Here is a 17,269-nt window from a genome sequence, read left to right as displayed (position 1 = left end):
ACAATCCTCTGAATAAGTCCAGCGTAGGCAGACAAAAGCATATGGTAACACATATCACTCAAAGCCTAGCTCCATTGTATTAATGTTCTTAATGTGACCTTTGGCATCACCAGTTGCAGTTAAACTTCTCCACAACCTTTTCCCTGACCTCACTACGCCTTCTTAGATCGCCTTCTTCTATGATCTTGTTTGTTCACTAAAGCTCTTTAACAAATCACTGAGACCTTCGTAGAAGGGATGTGTTTAAACTAAGAGTCAATTTTACAAAGATATTTACTAGCTACTCTATTCACTTACTCCAGAAGGTAGTTGTTTGCACTGGAAGATTAATCCAGGGTATCAGAGGGAAAAGAGCAAAACATACTTCCCAGATTTTTATTTGGAATAAAATGTTTAATTTACAATTATTGTTATTCAGGAGGTCACTGGCAAACGGGACACCACTTTACCTCTGTGTTTCAACTTCATGTCTTGTCTGAACCCCTAACCCTAACCCTATCCTGAAAAATAAAGTCTAGTCTCTCTGCAAAGCTGATGGTTTGCTACAGTTTGTACATCTAGAATTTTTTTTTTTTTTTTTACACATGTTGAATAAGTTATGAGTGGTAAGCCTTCTAACACTGTTATCATAAACTAAATCTAAAACACACAGTACATAAACATGAAATAACTTTCATTTGAATGAATGCGTAAATGTGGTTGTTGGCTTCCAAAAAGACAAAGAAGGGGATGGAAACGCAGTCAATTTGTTAATATAATATTTTATTCATGCTTTTACCTTTTATTTTTCTTTTGTTACATGCCGATATTGAGTTTTTATTAATAAATGGGTCTATGCATATTTAAAGTTAGGAGGGGGAAGTTAGCAGTCCTGTAAAACATTCTATCATAGCATCTGCTCTGCACTTGCTTCACTTTCATTACCTTCTGACATTCTTTCCTCCTGAATGTCACCTATGGTAAACCCAATGTTAGACGGAGACTTGTCTTTGTCTTCTACAGCTGTTCCCTCTGCCCAAGCATCCCACTCCCCGCCGGTGGTGTGGCTTTGGACTTTGCACCCTGCCAGAACCATCAGCTGCTGTGCTTGGCTGGCACTGCAGTTTGGAAGTGGTACCTTGTATGTGGTGTGGAACCTACGCAGATCCACTCGAAATGAGCCTTTCTCCAGCGTCATGCAGGGTTCAAAGCGCGCGCCCCACTCAATCTCTGTTTCTATGTAAGATGTTTTGGCTTGGCACATCATTCCTGTAAAAAAGAAAAAAATGTAAAAAAAAAGAAAAGAAATAAGTGTAATTCACATTGTGTTCCACAAGATGTCGCTATGTGTTTGCATTTCACTGCACAGTACTTTGTGTAAACATTATGACATTCCATCCTATTATGACGGATGCCATAACATTTTATTCTTTGAATGTACAGTACATTCGCTTAAGGCTGAAAATTAATTACAGCTGGACGCATATCATTGCTGTTGCAAAGGTATGTTGCTGTTGTAACTGATTCAATCTGACATAATTTGTATGATGAAGCTGAAAACAAGTGAAAACAAAGGTGAAATTAATGATAATTATGGCAATGATGTCATCTTCAGTAGTTTACCTAGAGTAAATCTGTATGAGAAAAGTACAAATGGGCCTACTCAAAGGACATGTACCGTATGGCTTTTAGGATGCAATCGGTATTTACGTAGTAAAACTTGAGTTTGAGTGGAAAGATTTTATCTCTTTAAATAATAACTTAGAAAAAAATAGCAAAACCAACAAATAGAATCTGACAAATAATGTAGTTGATAAAATATAACAAAAGTAAAATGCATTAACATTTTATTAACAAAACAATCTAGGCAAAAACTTTAATTAAATTCTAAAACTTCAATTCTTTTTAATGATTGTGTTTGCACTAATATAACACATCTACATTAAATTCCTTTTTTATTGGTCTGATGCAATAATAATCAAAGCTCATATCATCCCATGCTTTGAGAATTGGAGCGACATTAAAAACTCGTAGAAGACTACAAGAAGTATCTCAATGATATTACTTCAACCAAATGGATATCTACAGTACTCAGGAGGTGTGGTGGCTGAATTTTTCCCCGTTAGAAAATGCAATTTGTTTACATATTTTATTTAATGAGTAACAAATGGCTCATATTTTTGCTCACATTTAAATCACTTTATTTTTGAGATACAAGTTATTTAAAATAGAAAAAAATAAAAACTAATTTAAAATGATCATAGAAATTGTTACGTGAATGTGTTTCAGAAACGTTCCAAAGAATGTGACATTTGAAACTGTTGTTATTCATGTTTTGTTGGACATAATCTGGTTGGTGTCTAGAGATTTGAGTAATGGGATTCCATGTCTGGAATCCATCCACAGTTCAGTGGACTTCAGAAGTAATAGCTGCCAGACCCTTTAACTGCAGTCTGTTCAGACACTCACTTTTACATCTGTAAGAGTTAAATTTAACTAAAAACAAGACAGATGGAAGTGATGAAAGACTATTTTCTTTTAAAGAGATTTATTATTTTTTTATTGGAAACATCGATTCTATAAATCAGACTCAAGAAGTTGGCGACAGGGGTTGTTGTCATTTGGTTTTAGTCAATGGATTCATGGAGACGCCAGTGTACCCAAGAGAGTTCAGGAATTTTAGTCCCAGAGCCAAACCTCAACATCTTGCATCTCACTAGAAAAAATATGTCTGTGGTCTGTCGAAAGTTAACATTGTCCAGACTCTTGGAATAGAATAGACTCTTTCAAGTTGCATCTCATCTAGTATTTTTGTTTAGGTTACAAAGCAAAAATTCATGTATTTTCATAAACGTTTTTAAAGAGCTTATGAAATTTAGTATGATTAGAATAGCTTAGCCATAAAGCAGGTGAGTCTTTATATAAGCTCTGATGGTTTGGCTTACTGACCAATACTAAGTAGACTTTTGATTTTAAAACTATATTTTTGCAAAAGAAGATAGACATAAAAATTAAACTTGGAGAAAAAGACAGAAAAAAAATTTATTAGCCTACTATGGAAAATAAATGTTGGGAATGTTAAGATTCTACTCTATTTGCCCTTTCTCTGGAGTTAACTGTTACTAACCTGTGGCCTCGACTATTCCCTCCAATATAACAATTATCTCAAACTGCTGTCGTCGGAGTTGGTCCGGGCCCAGGTCCCACAGCGGGCTGCTTGCACCAATATTGTGTTGAATGACTTGAGGTTCGACCAGGAAGAGGCGGTCTGATCCAGTTTCATATCCGAGGTTAATCTCTGTCTGCTCCAGTGGTAAAAATTCCCCCTCGGCTGTCTGGCGGGACTTAATTAACTTTGCTCGAACCTTTGCATCCACCATGTGGCTCTCGCGCAGGTCTCCAAGCCGAAACATCAGGCATAGCTGGTCATCGCGGTTTGCAATAACGCACGTGCGGCTGAAAAGAAGCGTCTCGGCTCGCTTTTTGGGACGAGATATTTTCACAAACATGCAGCCCACCATGAGGGCATCTATCATGGAGCCTACGATGCATTGCATCATGACCAGCAGCACACCCTCGTGGCAGGTAGGGGAAACAGTCCGTGAGCCATAACCAATGGTACGCTGTGTCTCCACGGAGAACAGAAGAGCCGATATGAAACCATCTATTCCCAAATAGCAGTGATTTTGGTCTACATACTGGTTTCGAGTTGTACCAAGAGGTTGTTCTTGACCTAGGTCATCCCGAATGGATGCATTAACATAGTAAAGGCCAGCAAATAGGAACCAGGTTGTAATATAGCACATCATAAAAACAAAGAGAAACCAGCGGTACTGGAGGTCCACAAAAGAGGTAAAGATATCAGAAAGAAAACGTCCCCTTTCATCAATGTGGCCTAGATTGACTCTGCACTTTCCATCCTTGGACACGTAGCGAAGTTGCTCTCTGGTTTCTGGAGGAAGTCTGGGTGTTTGGTTGCTTTCACTTTCTAGGAGTTTACTTCGAGCCTTTGCAAGCCTCTCCATTTCCCTTCCAGGGCTAGATATGTTGCTGTGTGCTGGTGAGAGTGGGTTGGTGTGGAGAGGGCTGCTGTGGGTGAAATGAAGGGGACTGGAGGAGCCCATGTTGGGAACACTGAGGGCATGACGACGAAATTGTGAGACATTGTTGGTCTCACTCAATGAACTGCGGCGCCAGATGTTCTGCTCTTTATCTGTGACTCCAGGGGTGCAGGGAGGTAGCAAGCAAAAACTGCCTCGATAAGGAATATCCGTTGTGCTTTTGTAGCGTTTTCTGGTTGGTGCAAAACTAGGAGAAGTTTCTTCCATGGCGTCAGTAAGTGCAGATTTGTCAGATTTTGTCTATGAAAAGAAACAGAGTAATTATGCTTCCTGCTAACACTACAGCCAAGCCACAAGGTCATTGAGTGCATTTCAGTTCAACGCACTACAGTGCCTCTAATTTTTCTTGGAATTTTCCCTGTATTCCCTGCACATTCAGATTTACTTCAGTTTTATTGCTGTGCATATTTCTTTCTCTCCTTTTCCATTTACTTAGTACTTAATAGTGGCTACAAAAATTTGCTTTCTCCCACAAAAAAGCTTAAGTGGTTAAGCTTCCTTGTCCTTGAATGTCTGAGAGCAATTGCTGTTTGAGAAAATCTTTTTAAAAAGCAATTACTAAGGGGAAAAAAATCCAGAAAGAAAATTAGTCAAAAAGTTTGACACAATTTTAAGAGGTTTTTTTTTTCCTGTCAATATTCAAAGTTCAAATTACTTTCTTCTGCAAAACAGAGAATAATATTGTGAGTGAGATTTGAGTGATCTTCATAAAGTGTGTTTATTAATGACTTGCACAATTTTTTCACAAAACTAACATTACAGGACAGTTGTTTGTGTCGACCATGTGAAGGTTAAGGAAGAGCCTTCCCAAGAACTGGACAGGACATTCTTCAAGGCAGGGTGTTCCTTCAAGATAATGAAACTGTTCATGTTTACTGAACTTTGAAGGATGTTGCAGAGCCTCCCTCCATAAAGCCCTCACCCTTCTTTTGCCATGCAGTAAGTGAATAAGTCTTTTCAAACTCTATGGAAATCTCACTGTCATTGATTAATTAAATATTTCCACCACAAATTTTTATTGTTTTTGTCTTTTATTCATATATATGCTCTTCCAATGTAAACACTCTTAAAATTAAAGCAAGAACTACACTAATTCAAGCTTCCATTTTAACACTAGCATTATTAGGGATTTCGACCTCCTCTGGGCTCCAATGGTAGAAATGTCAAATGATCCTTCTCTGGTAATTCTAGTGTTAAACAAAACAAAAAAAAAAAGCAAAAGAATACAGCTTACATTTATCAAGTAGCTCTCACAATGAATCTTCTCTCCTGTTGGCGTGGAATGGACCACTATGATAGACTGTGGGTGACTAGTAGTAGAGGTCTGTTGTCCTTTTGTCCGGACCTGCGTCGATCCACAGCGCTGTGCGGTCTCCACGTTGCTGTCTTCTCTTGCGCCAGGATGCATCACAGAAACGGGATGAAAATAAACACTAGCAGCAAAGTATGATCATGATGATGTCATTATCAAAGTTCTTTGCTTGATTAAAGAACAGCAATACAATTAGCTTCCAGCATCCTGACCAATGCCAGCAACTTCATCTGACCTTCTTAAAAGTGGCCTAAACGCAAGTTTGGCAATTATAAATCCCATCTGAGATGAACTGACTAAAGTCTGCGTACCTTTAGTGACAATGAGCCGCTAACAGTTGGAGGAAAGGCTTTACAGATATATCTTCTCGAGCTAGAGTTAAGCTCCTGCTTTATGCTGCCTCAGCAGTACTCTCACTGTATCCGTCAGAGTAGATCATCTATCCTTCGATTATACAACATCTATGCAGGACAGGCCTGTGGTTATTGAACTGGCAGCTGTGAGAACAACTTAACTTTAAACAAGACGATCGAGACAATTTCTCAATTTATTCTTGGTTGTGAGGAAACAGGCCAGTATTGTGACGTCCTAAACCACCAAGTTTTATACACAGTCACACCACCACGTGCCGCAGAACACTGAGTTACTTTCCACTGACCCCCACCTGAGTGCAGTAAAACAGGCCTGAAAGGATTTTATTACACGCCATTCCCAAAGCTACAACCTTGCCTGATGTATTATCCTCTTAAGCTGTCTTTTGGTCAAAAACGTTCTTTTCAGTATGTACAACCATGTTCTCTTTACTCAGACAAGCCATATGTTTTCACACACACAGATGAGCAAAGTTAATCATACCTATGAACATACTTATGAACATGCTTTTTGTGTCATTTAGTGGGATAATGATATAATAGTGTATTTTAGGGATGGAAATATTGGTCAGAAAATATCTAGAAAAAGTTTTGATTCCACATGAGCTGGATAAGTAAGCTCAAAGTTGCAAGTTTTCCTAATTCATACCAGTAGGCAGCATTGATTAAAGGGAAAAGGGAAACTTCTTTGGTTGCCTCTTTACGTAAATATATGTGGTTGTAATGATTTTAAATGTGTTAATGGATACAAATAAATCCTTCTCTTCTGTGCCAGAATTTAAAATATATTTCGTTGAAGTTATGAATTTATTTACTTATTTCAGCCACAGGCTGCAGATTTCTGGTGTATGCCATTGACAAGCCGATGTCTCTCTGTATTGCATTTGTATTGTTAGTTTAATGCATGCTTCTTCAAAGTAATTATCCTCCTGGAAATATACCAGAGGATACTTTTAGCTTTCCCATCTGCCAGTTCTTTCACTGGCATTCCAACGAAAGAAACTGAAGCCAGTTTTAATTTTCACAAGACCAAAGTCTAGTTTATTCCTGTCCACATGCAACACAATCTAATTTACCATATGCTAATACTGTGGACAGGTTAGCCTCTACCCATGTTAATTTGTTGAATTGTATTACAAAAGTGTGTGGGTTTTTTTATAGCTAATTGCAACAAACCTACTGTTAGTAGAAGACCTTGAAGATACTACAGTGCTCTGGTTTCAGCTCCAGGAAAATTATGTTAATGAAAACAAAGTTCACCTGGAATTGATTAAAGGTCCCAAACTGTTATCCAGTCAACAACTGTGTGAATAAAATGTCGTTTGAAACTCCATAAATCTTCATAAACAAAATGGCTTCTGTTGATCTAATATGTATTATCGATGAATCGAAAGCATGTGATCACACGTGCAGAAAATCAGTCAAACACAAATAATCAGACTTTACGTATTTTATTCTTTTTAGCGCTAAAAAGAAAGAGACGCTTACCCTCACAGGCTAATTTGTTGTGACGTGAATACACCGGGATTAAACAGCATCTGATCAAAAACGGACGATCCATTCTTTATATCTAAGACACGCCTTATTGGTCGTCTGATGAACTACGTCAGCTAAGGAATGTTATGATATCATGGTGTCAGCTTAAGTTTCACTTCTACTGAAAGCCTTTTGTTTGAAAGTGAAACATGCAAGGTCAAGTTCCATTCCTCCAAAAGCTCTCTGTGCATAAATGAAACATACTATGTGTGAAATACAGCTGTATGTGCATGAGTACACGTGCAACCCTGGATAAGCGTCTCAACACTTCACACAAACCAAATGTTATATGGTTAGGATAAGTTTATACACAGTTAATGACCAGTGAATGACAAATGTAAGTTTAGAACAAGTGATCAACCAATTCTAGCAATATAATAAATAAAAACTTCAACTTAATGTTATGTACCTTGCAGTATTTATATTGTTAGCATCTCTTTCACTGCCTGTGTTGTTTAATCGTTGAAGGATTTAATGAACATAAAAAAAAAGATTGCCCATTTTTCTGTTGAGTCAGGCAAGCTGTTAACAACACTTCCAGTTAACAGCAGCTTGGTTTTTCCCAGTAAAAGGCGACTTTATGACACCTTATACTGGGACAACAGCATGAGGTCAGACTGACCACGTTGGGGTTTTTTCCAGCAGAAACTCACCAGTGTATCCTATATTTATATTATATCCTTCTTCCCAGAAATCTAGGTCCAATACAAAATAAACAGAACCGTTCACTAGTTAGCTAGTCAGTAAAATGGAACTTATGAAGCACTTGTCACTGAAAATCTCATTAAGTGCTTCATAAACACTGATAAAACAAGAAATTAAATCATTTTAATGATACATATAATTAAAAACATATAAAATGTTCATCACAGTTTTATAAGAATGTCTTCAGCTACTTTGTGAATGAGTCAAGACCACCAAGATGTCAAAACAAAGAAAAATAATCACATCAGAACCAGACTTTTTAGACAATGAATTTATAACTCTTAATACTGATCCTGTTCAATTATGTATGTTAATTTCTTTTTCTTTTAGATTTGCCAGAAAAAAAAAAATCTGTAAAATTTTGCCTCCAAAAATGCATGTGCCTACTAATGTGGGTGACATTAGTAGGCACATGCTACACATGCTTGAGTCACCCACTAATGTGGGTGACTCAAGCCAAAGTCTAGCAGCGTTTAGCCAATTAAATGGTGCGTCTCTGATGGCAAAGGGTGATAGGTATTTTGTTTGCCTAAATAAAAAGAACCACAGACAATGTTTATGAGTCTTCAACCAAGCTTTTGCAGAAGGAGAAGACACAGAGGACTGCTCCTCCGAACAGTTCACCATGTGTTCTGAAACTCTGTAGAACTTGCCTTTTATTAACACAAAACAAAAGCAAGGGGGCTGGTGCTGATAAGATTAGGAGCCCCCAGAAACTACATTCTAAACAAACAGTTTTACAACTAAGAATTAACTAAGGATTGGCTGAAGTTCACTGCATTTGCTGTACAATTTTGCCAGTTTTTAGCCTTGATTTAATGGTTATTATGCTTTAACTTGTTTTATCTTTTCATTTAAACTTATTTTTTTAAATCATTTTGACTTTAAACACTTTGCATCAAAAAGGAAAAAGAAAAAAAAAACCCTCCTCTGTTTTTTCTCTCTATGTGACAACATGGATAAAGGACAACAAAGTCGTTGCTGTGGTATTGCCGTCACAAAGATCTCAGTTTCACAAAAAAAAAAAATGGATGTGGGTAGAACTGAAACTTGACTAATTATACCAATTCTGTCAGCAAGAGGAATGGTTGAAATAAAAATCAAAACGTCATCAAACCAATATCAGAAGCTTGTGGATCCAAAATGCTTGACCCTGATAAACATATTACAAATGCTAGTATTACAGTATTACTCTTCCTTTCAGCAAATAGAAATAATTTTGGTTGTTTTAACTGAGCTAAAATGAGAACTTAATTTAAAACAGTCGGGGGGGGGGGAAAGGGTGTCTGTCTCTATAGTGTTAGTGAACATCTAGCTTCAACCTCGTGTGATGTGAGAGTCTCGCGCATGAGGTGAGATTTTACTAGAAGTTCTTCCTGGCTCTTTATGGGCATAAAGGTGTGGCCAATTCTCCGACAGAATGGAAGCGTTCTATAAGTTACCATATACTCCGCCTTCTACTATAAAAGATTACGTTTCACATTACATCATGTGAAACAGAGTGCAGAAGATGGGGCTCTCGGACAGTTGCACAGATCCAACTACCTTCAAGAACGGATCAAAATGTGACCCGTGTGAAAGAAAACCTGGTATGCATAATTTATATTATATTATATTATATTATATTATATTATATTATATTATATTATATTATATTATATTATATTATATTATATTATATTATATTATATTATATTATATTATGCAGGATATGAAGTTGAACCTAATTGTGGACGCGACGATCATGGTGGGTTCCACTCTGACAGTCACAAGAAATGCAAACCCAACACTTTTAACAACGGCAGCCAGTATTACTGTCAAGATTGTTCTACGTGTCCTCCTGGTACCTCTGTAGTGAAAACCTGCACTTCAATGTCCGACGCTATTTGTCAGGGAATAAGGTAAGAAAACTACGATCAGCAGAGCTATTTGTCAGGTAAATGTGACTTCTTTGTATTTTTGTGTTTGGATTACAATCATCCGCTTTCAACAAAGTGGATTTTTCGGTGTGAAACTTGCTGCAGAGTAAATAAAAGCTTCTCTCTCTTTTTTTTTGTCTTCCTCTGCTTCTGCATTACTGAAGAAATGAGTCGACAACAACCGCCCTCCCTGTGAGTCTTGTTATCTTTGGTTCACTTTGACTTACTTTATCTTTATCGTGCATCACATCAACGTTTGCTTCTTCCTTAGAAATCTACAACCACCCATGCAGCAACATCATTTAGCACTGCGGCGACGGTATTTTTTCCGATCGTCTCTTTATCTGCGGTGTATTTTGGTTTGTGCAGGAAATAAGTAGGAAATATGCCCACGTTTGAAAAACAAAAAATCCCCAGCGACATGACGTGAAGTTTTAATTAGGTTTCCATAAAATGTGTTATTTTTACGCATCTTTTTGCATAAAGACATTTAGAGCAGCAGATTTATTTGCTTCTAGGATATTAGGATGGAATAGAGAAAACATTCGCTCAAAACGTTCCTGTGCATTCAATTTGAAATCAAAACTTGAAGGAGAACTTGCAATTTTTTTTATTTTTTTCTTTTTATTTTTTTTTTTTTTTACAAAAACCGAGCAAACACAGCCCCCTATTTTTAGTTGATGAACGCAAACAACAGTCATTGTATCTGAGAGTTGCTTCACGTCTTGCACGAAGTTGTCCGACGTTTGGAATTTGCAAATATTCCAAATAGGCTATTTATCTTGCTTGAGAAACGGGGTTTTTGAAATCGCCGTATAAAGGTTATAATGCAACTAAGTAGCAGGAAAAGTGAAGTTTACCCCTTGCATAAACATGTAATGAGTTTTTCCCTCTCTACAATCTGATTTTAAATCAACTGCCTTCTAAGCAATGCCAAAAGCTTCATGCAGCAGCTTCTCAGACAGGAATGTTCTTTAAATCAGAACCACCTGTTACGACTCCGTCGTATAAGCAGACAGAAATGGCGGAACTCTCGTGGCAACTACGAAATAAAGATTTGCCTTTAGGGGAGATCATTTTGCAATGGTTATTTTGGTGATGATGAAAACTTATCTTTCCCGTTTTTTTTCCCAGACTCAAACATACATAACAACTGTCTCACCAAGTTCGCAGCACACAGCTCTGTGTAAGTGACAAAAACTGGAGTTTCCAAATCCCATTTTCTGCTGCCAAAATGTGACTTAAATTCTCTGTGTTATTCTTTCAAGGGACTGCACCCTTAATAATAATTGTTCTCATCTTCCTGTTTGCTGCTCTTTGTGCTTTGATGATGAGAAAAAGAAGAGGTATGCAATGCGAGTTAACTTTCTTCATGTATATTCGTGAATATTTGGGTTTTTTAATGGCTTTTGGCTTTTTCAACCAGGATGGAATAAAAACGGATCAAAAATCACATGTGCAGGATCCATTATGAACATAAGCAGTTAGTCATATTTCCTTTTCTAGTTGAAGCTCAGTTCGATTTTTGCGGAAAATACCCAAGGCTCAGGCTGCGTATTTGTGCGCTCGTTTTTGCTGATTCGATGCCTTGTTTAAACTGGTTTCCAGACGCCAGCCAGTAATTTAAGCCAGGAATCCTCTGCTAAAATTTCATTGCTTGAATGAAACTTTCAGCCTCCCATATGAGCAAACCCTTGTGGTAAAGGGAAGATAGGAACTGCATTACCACATTGTGTTTTTTTGTGTGTGTGTGTTTCTTCAGAAACAATCTTGCTATGACTTTCAACATGACGCAAATCTCAACTTTTACAAGGCGGCAGTGTTTCCAGAAACCTCCCAGTGTTTTACAACTGAACGCCATTGTTCCAACTAGTTCTGAAGTTTTTTTTTTTTAATTGCTACCAGAATGAAATAAACGAACATAAAAACAAACAAGCAAAAAAAAACTTAGTGAATAATGAAAACGGCTATTCAAGCTTTTAACCCTAATAATTACACTCATGACTGCATTATAGCTTACAGTAAGACGCACTGTTACTGTCTCTTATCTGATCGCTCTGCTGAGCTTATCTCAGTGCCCTTCATGACATCTGAAGCATCGTGCGAATCACTGGTGTTGCAGAACATCGTTTCAATGAACTGTAGAACTTTTTCAGGGTTGAAAGCTTGAGCCTTGACCATCCTCATCAATGCTTCCTAAAATGTTGCCCGGAGATACGTTTTATAGTCAGACAAGACAAAGATTGAGCGATTTGGCCACAATGTATTTAAGGCTTTCAAACATTGGAACACTGAAGCCAGAGGACATGTATGATGGTGGCAGTATCATGCTGAGGGTTGGTTTTGCTGCCGGTAGCGCTGGTGCATTGCACAGTGATTCCCATAATGAGTTTTTTGTTGTTGTTGTTGGTTTTTTTTAGAATACAAGTATTTGCGAGTGAGTATGACTCAGAGGAAAGGGGTTTGTTGGTGGCTGGTTTTAGACAGCTACAAAAAATTTGAAAAACGCAGACCGGTTATGAATAAGTCAAAAGCCTGAAAATGATGTAAATTCACATCCGTGATGAGCAGATATGAACCTTTGCTCGGAAATGTTGCTTTTGTAAACCCCCTTACTTAAAATCCAGCTTTACAAAAAAAAAAAAAAAAAAAAAAACACGTCTCTTCTTGCTTTCCACAGGTGTGTGTAAAAAAGCGTTCTACGGGAGAAGGACGTCGTATAAGAATGAAGGATTTTCCCCCATCCAAGCAACGAGAAGCAGCGAAGAGCTGTATGACATGCTCAGTGAGTGAAAACATTTCCAGATGCGTTGCATGAAGCCAACTGAGTTACAATCGAGCACATGGAGGGTCTTTTACACACACACACAGCAAAAGACATCAAAAAAACATCCTGATGAGAACATACCATCACAACCAAATAGTAATAGTTTGCCAATATCTTTTTTCTTTGTAGATGCCGATATCCTGTCAGCCCCTTTACACAATGTTCTGGATGATCTCGATGTGTTGGAGGAGTTGGTGATTCTGCTGGACCCAGACACGCAGGGCATAAAGAGCACAAAGCATCTGGCGTCTCACTGCTCCTTCCCTTCCACCTGGATCACCTACACTTACTCCATGAAGGATACAAAAAGCCCCCTGAAAGCTGTGTTGGAGGGGGTCACCAGCAGGCAGCCCGACTGGACGGTGGGCGACCTGGCCAAGCTGCTCAGACAAATAAATCGCAACGACGCAATCAGCGTTCTGGCAAAACTCAGGCCTGTTCCAAAAACTTCACATGAATGACATTTTCTTGATCCTTCTAAACAGAGTTGACGCTGTTCTTTAAAGCGGAACCGAATATGACCTCACACACAATAGTGTTCAACTTTTGTTATTTTGAGAAGAACAAGAATAGCTCCCACCCATCTGCGTCAGAAATGGGATGCAGAACGGTGCAGACTAAATTCTAGGGAAGTTCGTCCATGGTTTAGTGGTGTTAAAATTTGACGTTGCTGCAAGCCGACAGGAATTCATCATTCCTTGACAAGCGAGCCTGGGAATGATGCAAAAATAACAATTAAATCTAATTTTTTATTTGAGCTCACGTTCAGTGCAGGGTAGAGGGAGGGGGCGGGACAACAAAAAAAACAAACATTTTTTTAAAAGGAAGTCTTTACTTTTTAAGAAGTAGCCAACAATAATCCACAAAATGTGTGTCACTGGCAGGCAAATGTGATGGAGGACAGAGGCCCACTTCTCTTGTTTTCAACTCATAAGAGAACATGGCGTTCATTCAGGGATGACGTGTTCTTTGTAAATCAGGACATGAATAGAGGAAATGCACTCACCTAAACGTAACCATAGACACAGTCAAAACAGTCATTAAAACAACCGGAACTATCCCACAGCAGGAACCACATTTATCTTGAGGCCACATAAACTCTGCAGGATAGTAAGGGAGGTAATGAAACAAAACAGCTGTTTGAAGTTCACTGTTAGAGAACTGCAACTAAGAGTCCACGCAACATTTAGGACCGCACGTACATTTCGAGCAGCTGTTTGTTGGGGGTAACGTTTCAGTCCTACCATTACAAATGTAAATGTGGAGTTTGCCGGATATTGATTAGACTGACTGGGGCACTTTCCCCCCCGCAACAAACATTTGGATCTAACATGAAAAAGAATGAACATTACCGTACTTCACATCCACTGTGAAGTACGGTGGAGGTTCTGTGATGGTGTGGGAACCTTGTTGTAGTGCCCATCTTCAGTGCTCCCTGGGGGAGCGCTGCTATATTCAGTTCTTATGTCTGGGCAATAAAACATGATTTCAAAAGCATATTAATGCAGGTTTTCGACAATGAGTCTCAAAATGTTGAAGGACTTCTGAAAATAATTTTGCATTTGTTTGTATTTTCACACATTTATGCTCGACTGTTATTTTAATACTGAGAATATTTTCATACTGAGAGGCACATGTAGAGTGTTATTAATTTTTTTGTTTTGTTTTAAAGTTAAACAATGTACCATTTTTATGTTTCATACCGACGTGTTAAAATAAACAATTAAAATATGTTCAAACATCTTAACATCTTTATTAAGCAAGTAACATTATAAATAAAAAAGTGCATAGAAAATTAAACAGGTTTAGAAATGTATATACAAATATTTACAAACTCAAGGTTTATTTGTACATGGTAACAAAGACGTAAATTTAAAGAGGACAATTTTTCATTTGTCTTTTACCCTTTAAAATAACCCTATTTTATATATTTATTATATATATGTATATTTATATATATATATATATTTATATAGGTGTGTATATATAACATACAGCTTTCTTAACAGATCCTGGGAGAGATGGTCATAACTTCTGCATTTAACTAGTGCTTCTGCAGCCTTCATTCCATGCACACAGAAAAAAAGAAAAACAATATATATACATACACACACGCGCACATACAAGATTATTAAAATCGAGCTTTCTGGTTTTTAAATCAAAGTCTCTTTTTGCATCAGTATTCCCAAACATCTGTTTAAGCAGCTGAGGTAGAAATCCTTGCAAGGAGTTAGGACTGACTCTGCTAATCTGGGTTCCCACCCAGCATCGGTCATGCAAATGAGAAACTGAGAAAACATGATGGACATTTGCTCCTTTGAGACTCTAAAACAGAAAGGGTGGGGAAAGAAGATTGGGTTTCCAACAGACAAACAGTGCTCACTTTTAACTCTGGCTGACACTAAGATAGGCAGTATTCTACAATTAAAAAAAAAAAAAAAAATCATAAAATGAATACAAATGCTTCTTTAAAAAAAAAAAAGAAAAAGCTGTTTCAGGAAGTCATAAAAGGCCCAAATGTATGACAATTGCCTGAAATGAAAATTCAAGTAAATAAATGAAACAAAGGACATCATCTGTAAACAAACAAACAAAAAAATATATATATATATAAGAAAGATGGAGAACTCTATCAGTACACTTGACCACCACCGCTTTATACACAGCACAACCTTTCACCATTGAAATCACAAATCAGAACGTGAATAAATACGATTAACAAGCGGAACACCGTGATTTAGTTTTAGCCTAGTCATTAACAGCACTGAACAACTTACAACATTGAACCATTTTTTTTTTCCTTTTTCAATTTTAAAGGTGCCAAATGCCCCCGCGCCCCATCAGCTCCGCGCCGACCGACTGACCGGAGCCGAACGCACGCGCTCAGTAGCAATGCTTTTTATCCCCAGTGCTTTCCTCGACTTCTAGACAAAGTGTAGCAGGTCTCCGAAAGAAGAAGGTGATGATTTGAAGGTGATGTTTATTCGTGTGCAAGCGCCAGGCTGCCAAGTCTTTATTGCAGTAGGACCAGAAAAAAAAAAAAAAAAAAAAACAAGCATCAGATAAAGAATAAAAGAGAATAAAATATATACTTTAAAAAAGTTCTTTCCTCCACAAATCTTCGCTTTTGGCTTGGGTAGTGTTTGCTACATACGCAGAGCAAAATACGCTGCCTTTTGAGACGCGCTTTTGTCTTTATATTTATGACACTATATCACCAGCACATTACGACAAACCGATTTAAAACTGAACACTGGATGAGAGTGGATGGAGTCGAGCTAATGATTGATGATAATCAGAAAATCTCGGCACACAAGTGATTTTAGGAGTAATGCTTGAGTGCATAAGTTTAACGTTCGTGATCTCAGCAGGGAAAGTAAAATATACACAAACAATTCCTGATTCTCAAGACATTTTAGTCCAACTAAAGTAAAATAAAGCTTTAAAAGCTTTAGCACCATGGTTGTTCAGTTATAAACAAAATTTACATCTAAAAAAAAAAAAGTGTTGATTGTAAGTAAATTAAAACAGATAAATACAAGATTGGGTGAATGTATGGCTCCAAAAAAAAAAAAAAAAACAGACATCACCACTGCACAGATGGGGATGTAATGCACCCACCACCCAAAAAAAAACAAAAAACTGAAGGGAGCAATGGTGAACATGTGAGTACGACTGGATGATCAGGAACCAAAAATTTAGCTATTGACAAATTTTCAGCAATGCTTCAAACACATAAGGCTTGGTGAGTGTTGGCATCCTCCAGTTAAAATGGAGAAACTCCCCTTTTAGTTTCTGCTTCTCATGTCGAGTCATAAATAGCAAAAACCATTTCCTTGCTAACTGCTGCAGCAGTCGAACATGTGGAGGTTCCTCACCCAAATAAAACAACCCTAATAATAAAAAAGGTATACTATGGAAATGTGAGTCAGGAAACGTCCCAAAAGTTGGATTTTCCTTACTTTTCAAGCCACATTATTTCCCGGGATTTATTCCTGACCAGCCACGTGTGTCAGGTCAGCGTCATAGTGGTTTATCCTCATTCCAGGCAGTGCAGACCGCTGCTTGCCACCTTAATTTTAAGGCCTACTAGTGACCAAAGATCCTCAACTTTCATGACATCCCACAGAGTCGTCAGTTGAGGAAGCGCCGGCATCGCCGCGCCCCGCAGTTACAGTTGAGCTTGTTGCTGGCGTCCTCGATGGGGAACTTGTAGTCGTAGGTGAGTTCCTCGCCCCGGTAGATTTTCCGGAGTGCAAAGATGACGATGTGCTTCCGGCCTTCCACGTTGATCACGCGTGAGTAGCAGTTGGGTTCGCAGGAGTGGTTGATGAACCTGGCCGCGTTGCCGTGCATGGTCGCGTCCACCACGTCGAAGTCGTCAATGCGGAACATGTAGCAGCCGATACCCTGGAGGGGAGAACATTGCACACGGTGCTGTAGACGGCCCGTCACCTGATCGGCCCAAAGGCTGAAAAGCTGGTCATAAGAGGAGAGTC

At 38.2% G+C, this 17,269-nt stretch overlaps 3 protein-coding genes across 6 annotated transcripts in view; 1 reads left to right on the top strand and 2 right to left on the bottom strand.

The window, feature by feature from the left end:
• Positions 1 to 744: 744 nt before the first annotated feature.
• LOC122831351 (G protein-activated inward rectifier potassium channel 3-like) lies at positions 745 to 5,543 on the bottom strand. The gene is made up of 3 exons (XM_044117473.1): positions 5,335 to 5,543; positions 3,107 to 4,340; positions 745 to 1,248 (listed from the first exon to the last, which is right to left on the bottom strand). Exons 1-3 carry the CDS (start codon positions 5,506 to 5,508, stop codon positions 887 to 889), a joined length of 1,770 nt encoding a protein of 589 aa, XP_043973408.1. The 5' UTR covers positions 5,509 to 5,543; the 3' UTR covers positions 745 to 886.
• A 3,964-nt stretch (positions 5,544 to 9,507) lies between these two features.
• On the top strand, positions 9,508 to 15,754 carry igflr1 (IGF-like family receptor 1). 2 transcript variants are annotated; one of them, XM_044117496.1, is made up of 8 exons: positions 9,508 to 9,613; positions 9,733 to 9,925; positions 10,108 to 10,135; positions 10,215 to 10,262; positions 11,078 to 11,129; positions 11,212 to 11,289; positions 12,624 to 12,728; positions 12,900 to 15,754. In XM_044117496.1, exons 1-8 carry the CDS (start codon positions 9,535 to 9,537, stop codon positions 13,229 to 13,231), a joined length of 915 nt encoding a protein of 304 aa, XP_043973431.1. In that variant the 5' UTR covers positions 9,508 to 9,534; the 3' UTR covers positions 13,232 to 15,754. The 2 variants fall into 2 exon arrangements, with proteins under 2 accessions (XP_043973431.1, XP_043973432.1); XM_044117497.1 differs by lacking the exon at positions 10,215 to 10,262.
• The window catches only part of kmt2bb (lysine (K)-specific methyltransferase 2Bb), a 35,705-nt gene continuing 32,505 nt past the window's right edge, over positions 14,070 to 17,269 (bottom strand). For all 3 annotated transcript variants that reach the window (XM_044117440.1, XM_044117441.1, XM_044117442.1), the window contains one exon: positions 14,070 to 17,180. In XM_044117440.1, coding sequence (XP_043973375.1) covers positions 16,905 to 17,180 — 276 coding nt within the window. In that variant the 3' untranslated portion in view covers positions 14,070 to 16,904. The remainder of the gene's footprint in view (positions 17,181 to 17,269) is intronic.

Source organism: Gambusia affinis, linkage group LG05, assembly GCF_019740435.1.
Source record: "Gambusia affinis linkage group LG05, SWU_Gaff_1.0, whole genome shotgun sequence".
Lineage (NCBI taxonomy): Eukaryota > Metazoa > Chordata > Actinopteri > Cyprinodontiformes > Poeciliidae > Gambusia > Gambusia affinis.
This window is presented reverse-complemented; position numbering and strand designations above follow the sequence as displayed.